The sequence below is a fragment of the Cryptomeria japonica genome, chromosome 5 (genome assembly GCF_030272615.1).
Source record: "Cryptomeria japonica chromosome 5, Sugi_1.0, whole genome shotgun sequence".
In the NCBI taxonomy this organism is placed as follows: domain Eukaryota; kingdom Viridiplantae; phylum Streptophyta; class Pinopsida; order Cupressales; family Cupressaceae; genus Cryptomeria; species Cryptomeria japonica.
The window spans coordinates 194,659,487-194,675,527 of NC_081409.1; the positions used below are offsets into that span (position 1 = coordinate 194,659,487).

The following is a 16,041-nucleotide window of genomic DNA, read 5'->3' on the forward strand; positions in this document are numbered from 1 at the left end:
TTACAAGATGATTTAATCTTATGTTTGGATAATGTTAATGATTCTTGGGTAATAGATTCTGGGGCTTCATTTCATGCTACACCCCATAGAAAATATTTTCTAGATTATGTTCAAGGTGATTTTGGACAGGTATATTTGGGTGATGATGAGCCCTATCAAATTGTTGGAAAAGGAAAGATAAAGATCAAGTTGCAGAATGGTAATGACTGGTTTCCGTAGGAGGTAAGACATGTTCCTAATTTAAGAAGAAATTTAATTTCTGCAGGGCAACTAGGTAGTGAAGGTTGCATAGTTACCTTCTCAGACAATATGTGGAAGGTCACTAAAGGATCATTAGTAGCTGCTAAAGGTGCGAAGGTAGGCACATTATATCTGTGTACTGGTAACGCTTACTCTACCTTAGTTGCTACATATAAAGTTACTGGAGGAACAACAACAATAAATGTTGCAAGAACAAATTCGATAATGTGGCACCATAGGCTTGGGCACATGAGTGAGAAAGGGATGAAAATCCTTCACTCCAAAAATCTATTGCCAGGACTAAAGAAGATTGATTTAGAGTTCTGTGAAAACTGTGTTTATGGTAAACAGAAAAGAGTCAGATTTCTCAAGGTTGGGAAAGAGAAGAAGAGTGAGAAGTTAGAGCTTGTACATTCAGATGTATGGGGACCGGCTCAGGTATCATCTCTTGGTGGCTCTTGTTATTATGTTATTTTTATTGATGACTCAACCAGAAAAACATGGGTATATTTCCTAAAGCAAAAATCAGATGTTTTTGAAACTTTTAAGAAATGGAAAGCTTTGGTTGAGAATGAGACAGGAAAAAGGTTGAAGTGTCTCAGATCAGATAATGGAGGTGAGTATTGCAGCAAAGCATTTGAAGATTACTGCTCCTTAAATGGGATTCGAAAGCAGAAGACAGTTCCAGGAACTCCACAAGAAAATGGTGTGTCAGAGAGAATGAATAGGACTATCATGGAACGCCCGAGGAGCATGAGATTGCATGCTGGATTGCCCTTACATTTTTGGGCAGATGTTGTACATACTGCTGTCTATTTGATAAATAGAGGACCTTCAACCCCTTTGGATGGTGGTATTCCAGAGGAGGCATGGACTGGTAAAAAGGTAAATTATTCTTTTCTAAAAACTTTTGGTTGCGAAGCTTTTGTCCATGTTGATAAAGAAAACAGAACCAAGCTTGATGCTAAATCTCAGAAATGTACCTTCATTGGATATGGGATAGATGAATATGGCTATCGGTTATGGTATTTTGAAAATAAGAAAATAATTAGAAGTAGAGATTTTATATTCAATGAAAAGGTTATGTATAAAGAACAGATGCAGGAAAAGAAGTATGAACAGGACAAACAAGAATATGTGGTGTTAGATGAGATTGCTGAAAATGAAATGCCACAGGTACCTGATGCTCAGCGACAACAGATTGTCCCACAAACTCCTACAAGTGTTAGACGTTCTATGAGGACAAGTAGACCCCCTGAAAGATTTTCTCCTTCTTTGTATTCTATTTTATTAACGGATTCTGGTGAACCAGAAGAATATGAAGAAGCAATGCAGGTAGATGTCAAACAATAGTGGGAGCTAGGCATGAAAGAGGAGATGGACTCCTTGATGAAAAATAAGACTTGGGACTTAGTCCCTTTACCTGCAAAAAAAAGAGCCTTGCCTAACAAATGGGTTTATCGGCTGAAAGAGGAGGAAGGAGGTCAGAAAAGATACAAGGCTAGACTTGTGGTAAAAGGTTTTGCACAGAAAAAGGGTATAGATTATGATGAAATATTTTCTCCAGTTGTAAAAATGATTTCAATTAGAATTGTATTTAGTCTTGTGGCTGCAGATGATTTACATCTTGAACAATTAGATGTCAAAACAGCTTTTCTCTATGGAGATTTGGAGGAGGAAATTTACATGTTGCAACCACAGGGATATATGAGTTCAAAGGTAAGGAGAACTTGGTGTGCAGGTTGAAGAAAAGTTTGTATGGCCTAAAGCAAGCACCCCGACAATGGTATTTAAAATTTGATAGTTTCATGGCTGAACACAGTTATCATAGATGTCATTCTGATCATTGTGTATATTTTAAGAGATTTGATAATGGCAGTTATATTATCCTGTTGCTTTATGTTGATGACATGGTTGTTGCTGGGTCTAACATGCAACATATAAATGATCTTAAACAGAAATTAGCTAGGTCATTTGCTATGAAGGATTTGGGTGCAACTAAGCAAATTCTCGGTATGAGGATTACACGGGACAGGAAAAATAGAACCTTGAATTTGTCCCAAAGTGAGTATATAAAGAAGGTGTTGAAAAGATTTAACATGCAGGATGCAAAAGTAGTTAGTACACTTTTGGCTAGTCATTTCAAATTGACTAAGGAGATGTGCCCAAAGACACAGGAAGAGGTTAATAAAATGTCTAACATCTCGTATTCATCAGCTATTGGCAGTCTGATGTATGCAATGGTATGCACAAGGCTAGATATTGCACATGCGGTGGGAGTTGTGAGCAGGTTTATGAGTAATCCGGGTATGGAACATTGGAATGCTGTGAAATGGATTCTTCGATATTTGAAAGGAACTACTATGAAGGCATTATGTTTCAAAGGATCTAATGTTGCTCTAAGTGGATTTGTTGACTTTGATCTGGCGGGTGATATTGATTCACGGAGTACTACAAGGTATGTTTTTACTATAGGGGGAACTGCAGTCAGTTGGATTTCTAGGCTACAAAAGGTTGTTGCACTTTCAACCATTGAAGCTGAGTATGTTGCTGCTACAGAAGCTAGCAAGGAGATGATTTGGTTGCAATGTTTTCTAGAGGAATTGGGTCAGACACAAGAGGATAGCCCATTGTATACTGATAGCCAGAGTGCCATTCATCTTGTGAAGAACTCTGCTTTTCATTCAAGGACAAAGCTCATTCAGCTCAGGTACCACTTCATCCGGACTGTTTTGGAGGAGGGTCAGTTACGGCTTGAGAAGATTCACACAAGTGAGAATCCTGCCGATATGTTCACAAAGGCAGTTCCACAGGAGAAGCTGATTTCTTCATCAGTTTTTGTTGGTCTTCTTGATTGATAATTGTGGAATTTATACCAGTCGAGTCCTAGTGTTTTATCCAGCAGATGTTGCATGTACAGTGGTGTTGTGTAGTATCAGTCTCCAAGTGGGAGATTTTTGAAATGTGGTGATTGATCAGCAAAGTACTGTACACTTAGCACGTATCCTCGCCGGGGTCCGGGGGCGGCAGCCCCCGAGAAAATTTTTTGCCGTTTTTTTTGTTGATGAAAACCGACATTGTAATAAAACCCTAAAAAGGCCGACTTTGTTTTTGCCCTAAAAAACGCATGTTATAAGCGGCTGGGATGCTTAAGGCATTGTAAGGTTGATGTACTGTTTTTGCTGGATAATAAGAAAGATTGGACGGCTGTGTATGGTGGACGTAACCCATTCTGGGTGAACCACGTTAAATCTCTGTGTTATCTGTGTCCTATTTTATTTCTTTATCTTTTGTATTTAAATCTGCATATAATTGTTAGTTCATATTTGCTTCGGATCTGCTTGAAACCCTAACAGATATGTCTTTCCATCTTTTTGAGCTTTCAACACTCTAAAGCAATCGGGTGCTTGTTCTACGCAACCATGATCCCAACCCCTTCTCCTAATGCATCACATTCCAATTTGAGAGGAAGAGTGAAATCCAAAATTGCTAACATAGGACATGAGCTCATTACCTCCGTTAGTCTATCAAATTGTTGTGCATCCTTAGTCCACATGGAAGTTTCGTCTTTTGTTATGTCAATTAAGAGTGCCACGAATTTGGAGAAACCCTTAACAAATTGCTTATGGTAGTTGCAAAGGATGAATCCTTGCACTTCTATCAAGTTTCCTAGGGGATGCCTGTCCCAAATTACTTAAATCTTTTCCATGTACACTTGCACTCCTTGTGTTGATAATGTACCTAGATACAAGATCTTAGTCATTGCAAATACACACTTTGACTTCTTGGCAAACATTGATTGTGCCTTCAAAATTTGCAGCACTTCATCAATGTGCCATAGGTGCTTCTCCCACATTTTTCTATCGATAAAAATGTCATCAAAGGAACCAAGGACTGATGAATCTTGCATGACTGGTATGTTGTTGGAGAGTTTTTCAAACCAAACAAGATTACTAGAAAATTATAGAGTTTGTAACGACATAAAAAAATTCATGTGAATATTCTTCTCTCAGACCTTGAATTGATTGTAGCCTAGTTTGAGATCTAGTTTTGAAAAATTGACTACTCCTTGAATGTCATCTATCAATTCATCCATCTTGCAAATGGGATATTGGTTCTTAATACTTTTCTTGTATAGTGCTTTGTAATTGATTTTCATTCAAATTGTGCCATCTTTCTTGTTTATCGAAACCACATAGGAAGCAAAGGGACTTGAGCTAGTTCTGATGTGTGCCATTTCTAGTATTTCCTTAAGTTCTTTTTGATCTCCTCCTTATGTTGCCTAGGGTGGTGGTAGGCAGTAGTTATGACAAGCTTAGCGCCCTCATCCAACTCAATGATTTGCTCAGAGCCTTTCTTTGGTAGTTTCCTTGGAGGAATGTTGTTGACTACCTTGTTGTGCTTGTCCAAGATTCTTTGTACAACTATATGATATGGCTTCTTTCCTTTGGTTGGTTTTCTTGTAGTTACCAAACATTGACTTACCCATATAGCTTCCCGTGATTGAAAACCTTATATATTCTCTTAGCCAGTACAATCCTTGGCACCTCATTTGTCATTATTTGCAGTACCACTTCTCACTTTGACTAAAATTTCAACTCCATGGTCTACGAGTTTTGTGTTCTCTTAATGAGTGCAAACACAAGACACCTAGGACTATATTTGTGTCTCAGATGTTGAGAACATAGAAGTCCTTATTGGTTTTGTATCCTCTCAGGTTAAGATTACTGGGTAGATCTTCTTAGAGAAATGGATGGTGAACTCATCAACCAACATAACACCAAATCCTTCAAAGTTCTTTGTCTTGAGGATTTCCATATTTTATTAGCATTATTTATTGCTATATCTTTTGTAATATCCATATTGTTTCGATGTTTTGAGGGTTTCACTTATTTAATTTTGCTATTAATTAGTGTTGATCAACATTTATTGGAGTTGACATTTGCTGTTTTACATTCCATATTTGCTTTCCGCATAAGAGATGGATGTGTGCTTTGTAAAATGGTGTATTATGCAATTGCTCACACCTTAACTAATAACATGAGTACCTAGCTCTTTTTTACTTATGTTAGTGCTTGAAGATAATGTAAAAAACATATGTTATTGGTGAGAACAAAACTAGAAATACTGAGAGGGGGGTGAATCAGTATTTCACACATTTAAATCAGACTTTAGCAAACAAAAGTTATGAAGACAAGAATAAGCTTGACCCCAGATTTTTTATCTCGTGGAAAACCCTTTCGGGTAAAAAACCACGGCATTAAAGTTTTCAATTTAAAATCAAGGGCACCCACCCATACACAAGAAAGAGCTCCAACTCTTCAAAGACAGAGGCACCAACCTCTGATTACAAGAAATTACAAGGCTATCAACCTTAAGCAACTGAGTCATCAACCTTTACAAAATAAAGTTTTTCAGATTTGAGAAATGATACATCTCTTTGATAGCTGTTGGTTTTCTCAGTTAAGCACCTGCAATCTCTCCTTATCATAAATTTTTAATTACATCAAAAGACACTCTTTTTCAAAATCTTCTCAGAAAGTTATCATCTGCAGAAATGAGAATACTGAAAATTTACTGTCTATAACATTGATCATTACTCTTCCACACGAGATTATTCTATGATCTCGGAGACTTACTACTTAAATCATAACGCTTTCAGCAAGGCACATTTCGGTGTACCAAAAATACAAAAATTACTCTGCAGTTTGGAAATCTTTAGCATGGTATCTATTCTGTCATTTTACAACTAGATACACCTGGTTCAAAGGTATCAACTCTACTGTCATAGCTTTGCCAAGTCACTACACTCACATGCAGCATCAAGATCACTAAACAAACCCAATTTCAGATCAAGATGAAAACTTGTTAATCCTCTATACACTGGCCGCATTATTCCATCTTCGTCTAGGCAAGAAAATCAGAATACCAAACAGGCTCTGCATTTTCGCTTCATCTCCCTTACGTAGCTGTTATATTACTCAAAAAGATTATCTTCAGCAGCTCGAATTTTCCTTTTTACAACTTCTAAATAACTCCACACTTCTACTTTCAAAGAACAACCACCCAAATCATAAAGGAGACATACTTTTTCAGTCAAGAATCGTTGAAAGAAGTGAACCGTTTCACTACACCATGTACATAGAACTCAGTCAATCATTGAGAAAACGTAATGCAAAAGCCCTAAGAGAAGAAAAACTTCAATTACCCAATCGAACACATCCAAACTCCTGACTGCACATAACCACACTCTGAATAAAGACTAATACATTCAAAACAAGTGTCGAACTATCTCTAGAAACACGGCAGCAAGCTTGTAAAAAAAATAAAAGCCTCTATAGCAGATAAGTAACAGCTGCAAACCTTCAGATCCTGGAATGCGAAAGAGCACCTGCAAGATTGATACCAACTTGCAGTTCTGACACTGCCACACCTGAAGAATCCATAAAAAACGTATTACACTGTCACTTGTCACGATTCAGCACAGGGACACAGAAACTGAAGCGAGTTTGAAAGAGAACTCAGAAGTTCCAGAGAATAAAAGACGACACTGCCCCTCAGAAACCTCTGACACAACAAACAAATTCTGCCAAACAGGTGGCACAAGCGGAAGAGAAGAGAACACTGCTCTGCATCAATCAAGATCATTCTGAACACATGTCACAGACTCATACAGAACAAAGGAAATCGAACAAGGAAAAACAATGTGTACTTGACATCAATGACACCATTCAACGATTGGGTTCTTCTCTCAAGTACCCCGTACTTGCTTCAAAACAACATGGTTTTGAGAGTGGTGATTGGAGTCCTTATGGAGCACCCTGCCATACACCAACAAGGAATCTAGGACATGTCGAGCACTCCTTGGATGCTTCCAAACACTCTCGTAGGCACCAACATGTTGTGGGTACGTAAGACAAGATTTGTTTTCAAATGTAAAATGTACAGAAAAGCCCTAAGATGCTCACTATACCTAAATTTGCTCATTTGAAACCTGTTTTCTCTCCTTACACCTTGCTCAGTCATTTTTCTTCATTTTTGCATTTTGAAAGGTAGCTGGTTTTTTTGAAGGGGATTGTTCACAAAGTGCCAAAGGGGTTAAGGTAACTTGCTCAAAGGAGGTCTAATCATCTAAGGTAAGCATTTTAATTGATTCTTTAGTTCTTAAACAATTTTTTTAATAGTTTTTGATGATTTTTTTGAAGCTTTAAAACAATATATTTTGAAAAAAAAAAGAAACAAGTTTCAATTTTTTGATATTGCCATTCGTTGCTTTTCTGATTTCTGTGTCTGATGTGGCCTTTAAAGATATCTTCTATATTCCTATATAGTAGTTCACATAGAAACAACTGTTGTGCTTTTCTGATTTCTGTGTCTGATGTGGCCTTTAAAGATATCTTCTATATTCCTATATAGTAGTTCACATAGAAACAACTGTTGTGAACATAGTTTGCAAACTTGGAGTCAATGAGGACATGACGGATCCCAAAGTAAAAAACTCCGAAACTTTAAAAATACTTCAGGCTAAAAAATGGAAGCTTTTCAGCCTACAGTCACGTTTTCAGTCTACACTAATGTTTTAGGGCATGTTTTTCAGTAGGCAAGTGCTTTTAGGGCACATTTTGTTGTATGCTTGCATTTTAGGGATGATTTTCAGTCTACAGTTGTGTTATTCGGTCTTCAGTACATTTTATGGCATGTTTTTGGTGTGCAGGTGTTTTTTAGGGCATGTGACAGAGCTGGCGAAAATACCAGTATATGCAGTGTTTTTGGGCCTTTTTTATTCTTACTAAATTTTTCTTATGTTTCAGTGAGTCTCTATTAAGTATTAACCTTATGAAAACTCATCATGAGAAATTTTCTTTGAGTACTTGGTGACTTGCCAAATTGTTCAAGTTTGCAAACTATGATAATGAATACTTAACAAGTTAACATAATTTAGAAAATTTGAAGTTGGGAAGTTCTGTAGCGCAAACCTGGTTTTGTAAGTAATACTTGTCATTACTTGTTTTTTAGGTTTGAAAATTTCTAATTGAACTTCCTCTATTTGAATGTTTGATGATGATGATGATAACTTCTAGCATTCTTTATGTAACTCTAATGACAATGATATTAATGTTGTCATCGAATAATTCTTGTATTTGATTCACATTGCCATAGTATAATCATAGAGGATTATTAGGAGTACTTTATGTACTCTTTTTTAATTTTGTCAGGTACCGTGAAACAAATGGGCAAAGTGCTTGAAGGAATACAAAGACTGATAAGAAAGAATATCTCTATATTGCTGAAGAATAGGAAAGATAGGAGGATGTTCTTGAACATTGAGGATTTCCTAGATTGGCTGTTTTTGCAAACTGGTCGATCTGAAGAAAAATGTAGAAAGAAATGTATGTGGTTGTTCAATTCTCTGTGTGAAGTTTTGCCTGGTGAGTAGAAAATTTGATCATTTGGAAATGTTGTGCCAAGTGATTTTTTCAGCAGTACTACTGATTAGATCTCACCATGCTCTATTTTAGGTAGAATGAAAGTGCTTTGTTCCACACTTGGATTATTCAATTCGATTCTATTCAAACTGTAAATATAACAAGTTTTTACTTTTTGTTTAATGTATTTCTCAGCTGTGAAGTTTGCAACACATGCATTTTAAAATTTACTTAATCTGTCATTCTTTTCTATGCATTCAATTTTTTATATAGGAGGATACCATTTCTTTTAACTTGGTATTCATACTATTTGAACTGGTAATTTCTGTGAAAGAGATTTTTAACTATAGATTGTATCTACTAAATATGATTTATTTCAAATTGTAGCGTTTCTCTTAACTCTTTAGTTTTTCAGGAAATGTTTTGTGGGCGTTTCTATTTACATTAATACAGATGCAGAATCAATTAATTAGGATTTTATGGGGATTAATTTGGGAAAGTGTATGCAATCTTATGCTCACATCAAGTGCAGGATGAAAATGATTATTGCCTCCTTGGTTCTGGACTTTATGCAATGAACACTCTCAAAATTGGCATTGGTATTCCCACAGTGATAGATTATAAGATCATTGGCTTCTACAATGTCTCATTGAACTTTAACACTTTGGGATATGTGTTCAACAACTGGCCGGTGTTCTTTTATTGATTTGCAGAGATCTCCACTCATTTGTCTATTTATAATTGTACTTGTTTGGTTGTTACTCTTTTTAGTTATCCCATATTCCAGCTATTCTCATTTTTCTGTAGTTTCTTGCTTTGTGTCCAGGGCCCCTATCAGCTTAATCCTTTTCTATCATACCTGCCATATGTTCGACTACCTTTGATCTCTTTTTTGTCATTCATAGGCACTGATATGTTTTCTTTCTTTCTATTTGTGCCAAAATGATAAAGAAATTGTGCTACATGGGGATGCATCCCCACCCTTCAAACTCCCATCCCTGTCCCTTTAAGGTGTTTCGAGGATGGGGGGACTTTAGGGGACATCCCCTAGCCATTCCCCCAAAACTGAGAAAATTCGAAAATGTTTCGGAACATGTCCCTAAAATTGGGGATGTCAGGAAAAGCCTAGGTGATGCCTGGTCGTCCTGGGACATTTGAAGGACGTCTGACATAGGGAATGCCTGGTGATCCCCAAGGTGGTTGGAGACGTTTCAGACATTCGTCATCCGTCTCAGGGACAGTCAGGCATCCTCTTAAGGAAAAGGCATTTTTTATAATGTTTTAAAAAGAAGTAATTTATAAATTTTAAAAATGACTGATAAATATACCATGACAGCAGTATAACAGCAATTAGATTAATCATGACAGCAGTTATGGCATTAAGTGTAGTATAACAACAATAAATATATCATGATTTAGATTCATAGCTAATGATATAAGTTATATAAGAGTTAACACAAAGTAATATATTGGATTTCTGATTTCACTGTTCAAAAAATTTCAAACCTCAAATTTTTTTATATGGTATTAGAGTCGGTTATTATTGTCTGTTAAAGGTGCGTTTGATATGGTCTGGTACATTGATATTGTGTGAGAAGTACAAGCAAAATTTAGTTTTGGAATGTGGTTGGCACGCAGGTTTCTCTAGACATCATCTCACATCATTTTAACATTTTCCTGTTATACTGCTGATGTTAAATCGCTCTTCATTATCTTGAAGAAATTTGACTCTGTGTGTGTGTGTGCGCGCACACGTGTGTGTTGATATATATTGCCATTGCTCCGCCGTCCCCAAAAAGCGGCCCTGGATTGCCATCCCCTACTGCATCCCCTGCCATTCTGCCATCCTTATCCCAGAAATACCATGGATCGTAGTAAAGAAACCAATTAAATCATGTAAACCCATAATTAAAGTTCAAATTTTATTATCACAAATCTGATTTTTTTTTTATCAATAAATTACGGCATTATGGGGCTGCACCCTTGTATTAATTCAAAAAACTGCATTACATCTATATCAAGTTCATACATGCTTCAAATTCTACTTCCTATTGACTTGATTTCATATCATTGGGACAATCTACAGGCTTTCTGCATGTACATTCTACCTTCATACCCACATCCCATCCTCTGTAATTCATACTGTATACATCCTTATAACAACAACAAAAATATTGTCCAAAATTGGGGCAGCCTAGCCCATATACCCTAAGTCTATCGCAAAAAAGTACCAAAACCATATTGTTTTCAACCACCAAATCCAAACTATACCTAGCCGTGAGCTGCCTTCACTAGACACTCAAGTCCACACGCACTGTGATCTGCCATTACCACCTCCTCCAGAAGAGTTTCCCTAGGAGCAGATTACATAACAGCCACCGCAATCAATTCCTCCTCGTCTTCACTCACCAGACCTTCAAATACCAAGTAGGCATGTAAGGTAAGACCTTCAAATCTTATAATTTCAATAATATAAAAATAAAAGATAATATCTCAATTTCCATAAATGTCAATACATCTCAATGATGTAGTGCTTAATCTAGGTGTTAGCACATATACATGAGATAAATAATAATTACATCCTAGGCCCTCATGCTTGAGAGATAAATCTATACAAGAACAATGTACAATATACAAGCATATACAATGAATAGCATAGATATGAAAAGTAGTTATGTGCCTCTGAGTGCCATCGACCGCATCTGTCATCCACAACTCGAGAGACGAGAACATGGCTCAAGTGCTTTTCCACCCAACCACAAAGCTTACGCTCCCTCAGAATCTTTCATAACATGAAAGATACCCGACCCTGCACGAAATGCCTAGCTACCTGGAAACAATAGGCAAGAGGGAAACGTAGTGCAGCCTGACATATCTACATGCATTTGTTTGTATGAAATACATGTCCTACTATCAGGATATGGAAGAGAGACATAATACAATAGGAGCTGATCAACCTTTTCTGTTATTCCATATTCGGCACCCATTCCCAAAAGCATAAACCCATAACTCACAAATAAAACTATCTTATTTCTTAAAAGAAAACACTCTTGCAGACATGCAAATGCCTAAATGCATCCATAGTAAACAACATGCATGCATTCTAAAAACTAACATTCCCTTTTCATGCAATTGATAATATTATGGAGCTACATGCATTCTTTTCCCTATTGTAATTCATGCAAAATTTATTAATCTAAATATCTCTTTCCATGCACAAGAGGAAAAACTCATCTTACTATCTTCGTACATTCAAGAAATCTACATGGTTGCATGCATCTAATTATTTACAAAAAAATGACATATTAATCTATTTCTATATGCATAAGTCAATCAAGATGCATGTACACATGCATGATGATTTTAATTTCTACTAAAAGTATGCAACCGTAGAGTAAGGAAACTAGCATCTGCCAAACAAACATTATATATATCTATATATATATATATATATATATATAATTGTCTTCATATATGCACATGGATATATTTTTACACGTTAAAGAAATTATCTAAATTCTTTCATGCTCAACTACATCAAATCAACTAATTTTCTCGTTCATAAGCAATTCTGATTTCTAAAATACAGTCACATAAATCTAAAAATAGAGTTTACAAGATCATTTTCTATTCATTTTATATATATAATTGCAGGTTTATAAATAATTATAAATTTCATTATTCTACATAGGCTTTGAAACAGATTCATTAATTAGATCTACATGAACGAGATAAAATTCATAAATCTCAAGATCGAAGTGAATGAATAGCAAGCACAAGTGTTTTTTGTATTTAAAAAAAACACATGTAGATTTTGTATATATAATATGTACATTGTAAACACATATATACACTCTTATATATATATATATATGTATTACATATTATATAATAAACACATATATATTGCACATGGATTTGCTAAAACGTCATCTTATATACAGAAAATAGCATATTTACTTCAATTTGTTTGAACAAAGTGCAAGAATATCAATGGTTAGATGTACATACTGTTCACCCAAGAAATAATTATGCTGAAAGCTGGTGAAATTCCCAAGAGATCTGCTTACAGATTAAGCCCCAAAATACTTTGTTTCTATTTAATACCTTCTCCCACCGAAGTATCGAACTGTTCTCAGTAATTATTGCTCAGTAGTTGGTCAACCTGCACAAAAGATATTGCTCCCCGATATTGCTGCCCGATATCGCTGATCCTGTATAATGGCTACCCTGTTCACTCATAAAGATTTGTGTGCTTCCTTTTTAACCAAATCTTGCTTTTCTTTTTATTTCTTTTAATTTTGTAGTTTTCACAATAGTCCCTCCAAAAATACCGTAAGCCTAACTGCAGTAATGGTGCTATGTAAATCTTCTGATTGCATTACTTTCAATATTAAAAAGCTTAATATAAAACGCTTTTGTTTACACACTTCAACATGCATTCGATTTGGGTTGTTCCTTTTTTTTCATGAACTCTAAAAAATGCACTGTAAAATGTGTTTAAACTTATCTCTTATTAAAAAGCATCGAATCTTTTACTTCCCATTAACTTTGGGATAGTCAAGTTCAAGTTTGACTTATTAATGTCAAAATAAACTATCTCTTTAGAAAATAATTATTTAGACATTAACTTTTTCTTAAAAGAGTTTTCTTTAAATAAGATACTCTTACTTTAAACAAAAAATCATGAATTATTTGTTCTCTTTTGTTTTTATCTTATTTATTAGTTACTTTATTTATGTTAGGAATCATGCATTATTTTTTTATTTATTTTTATTGATAAGTACTAACCAGAAGAGGGTTAGCTCCCTTACATTTAGCTATACCAGAGAAAGTACTGGTCCAATACACTTTTGCAGAAACCTTAATGGATAGACTAAACCTAGAGTGCCTGAAGGATTGCCGCCAGCCTCTCTCCGATTTCCATTACTTTCATCGCGGAGGCATCCGAGAGCCAGCATTCTTCCGAGTTTAGCAGCCTTTGGAAAGGGGCTAGATCCCTATTGATGACCCTGATTCGGTACACCTCCCAGGCCTCCTCGATGAAAGTCTTCTTCTTCTCCTTTTCTGTCTTCTTTCGGTCGTCCCCCATATTCTCCTGGTCAGATACCTCATCAGACTCCGAGGGGATGTAGTTGGCGGCATTGAAATACAAGCCAAATAAACTTGCCCACTTATCCGAATCTAGATTTAGAATTTCATTTGCAACCGCTGCCCATCTATAGTGCGAATAAATCCATCGATCTTCTGAATACACGTCTCCTTAGAAGCCAAGATATCCACCATAGGGCAGATCACTGCCTCGTATATGAAACCATCGCACCAATCGCCTGCCACCACCACCAAGGCTGGCGAGAGCCAGCCTCCATACCGCATCCCTGACTCTCTTGTCTGCGTGAAATAACCTCCTACATTGCACTTGGAAGGTCTCATCTCTGCACATGCAGATTAAGCCAAAATGATGCACCATGCCTGCAACTAAAGTTATACACCTTGCATGCCTTCTTTCTTCTATCGAGCCTCCCTTTATAAAGACCGATTCTGCTTTTTTCTCAAACTCTGGCATCCAGTCTGTTCCAGTACTATCTCTCTCAAACAAATCCATAACTTGATCTTCCTTGAGCCACTGCATTGTACTTTGGCATGTGATTTCATTTGTAAAAGCTTAAAACTGCTTCCTCTCTAAGTTCGAGATGAAAAGGAAAGATTTTGGGCATGGATCAATCGTATTTCCCCTACGATCGACAGTGAGTTGTTCCATCACCCTTATCCGATGCCAGTTCTGCTGTTCTGCTGTTCACGTGCCATGTCATTCCTTAGAATCCTCACAAGATCCTCTCCCTGTGCTTCGTGAATGATATTTTCTTTTTCACACTTTGACTTGACACCCGCATTCACCAAATAGTCCGCGCCATGATTAGCTTCCCGAAAGATGTGGTTTAACTTGTACTCCGGTATTTGTTTTAAAAGTTCTAAAATGGATTTTAGAATTCTTCCCAGTTTCCAATTGTGTATGTGACCATTTTGGACTGCATTAATTGCAATTTGTGAGTTGCCTTTGATCTCCAACGGCTAAATTTTTTTCTCCACACACAATCTCAGCCCTCTTTCAAGCGATGAAAATTCAGCTATATTATTGCTTTCCATTCCAAGGTACCGGAATCATGCATTATTAAATGCATGAAATATATTTATTTAGTGAAATAAAAGTATTTCTTTAACAATTATTTTTTAAAAATAAATATTTATATAAACAAATGAATCATTGTTTTATATTAAAATAAAATATTAAAAATATTTATTTATTATTTGAAATATATTCTTATTTATATTAAAATATATCAATAAATTAATTAAATATGTAGAAGTAAAGAAAATTTCTTAATTGAAAATATTAGAGGCATTTAGAACAAATTAGGCATTTTATTTTTCTAATAAAAGTAAGTACGTAATCATTAAAAAAACCAACAAGGGTGGCGATTTTAGTTTTCCTAACATTTTATTTTTAAACAAACACAATGTAAGCAATGCATCTTCATAAAAGTCATTCGCACTCTATGTCTAAACTACACATCAAGATTACCATGAATGCAAAACTTAAACATCACAAATGCAATATGAATATACTACGTGAGTGTGTGCAAGTACTCCAGGTTCCATCATGCATATTCTTGCCAAGTGGCTAGGGCACTTCTACCTCAGCCAAATTCTCGTTGTCGACGGGTACCTGCACTAATTTACACTCAAATTTACATCAGTAGGTCAGTACCATAAACCATAATTAAAGCACATGCGAAAGATAAAACTCATAATCATAACTTAAGATCATTTCAATTTCAATTTTAATTTCATTTTTAGGCATTTTTATTTAACCATCTAATTTTATCAATCATGTTAAAATTAAAATAACCAAACAACATGAATGATGTCCAATAGTCTCATCAGTTATACTAATAATAAATGTAAGCATAGGATCGAGATGTGACAAGGCACATACCTCTGCAGCTATCCCGCACCCCCTTCCTTCGTTGGGTCCACCATCTTTTTCAGGAGAAAAGGGTTTGCGATGTCATCAAGCTCACCCAAATAGCATTTCCTAATCACCTTCCTGCACAAATCTCCTACCATCTCCTTCCCCTCACCAGCATCCAAAATGCTCACCACAAACATCTCAAAGATGTCTGTGTTAACCCTATAGCGATGCTTGGACACCAGGAAATCCTCACCGAATATCCTCTGGATGGCATGAATTGCCATTTTGTGCCTAGAGATAAAAACTTGCTTCAGTTTTTTACAGAAACATCACCTAGAAATGACATTTGTCGTTTCCTGCACTAAAACATCACAAGAGTATCCATGGCAACAATCCTAGATT

General features: G+C 36.0%; 1 protein-coding gene across 1 annotated transcript in view; it reads left to right on the forward strand.

The window, feature by feature from the left end:
* The window catches only part of LOC131027989 (uncharacterized), a 119,763-nt gene that overhangs the window by 86,015 nt on the left and 17,707 nt on the right, over nt 1-16,041 (forward strand). The window contains exon 9 of the mRNA XM_057958093.2: nt 8,457-8,669. Coding sequence (XP_057814076.1) covers nt 8,457-8,669 — 213 coding nt within the window. The remainder of the gene's footprint in view (nt 1-8,456; nt 8,670-16,041) is intronic.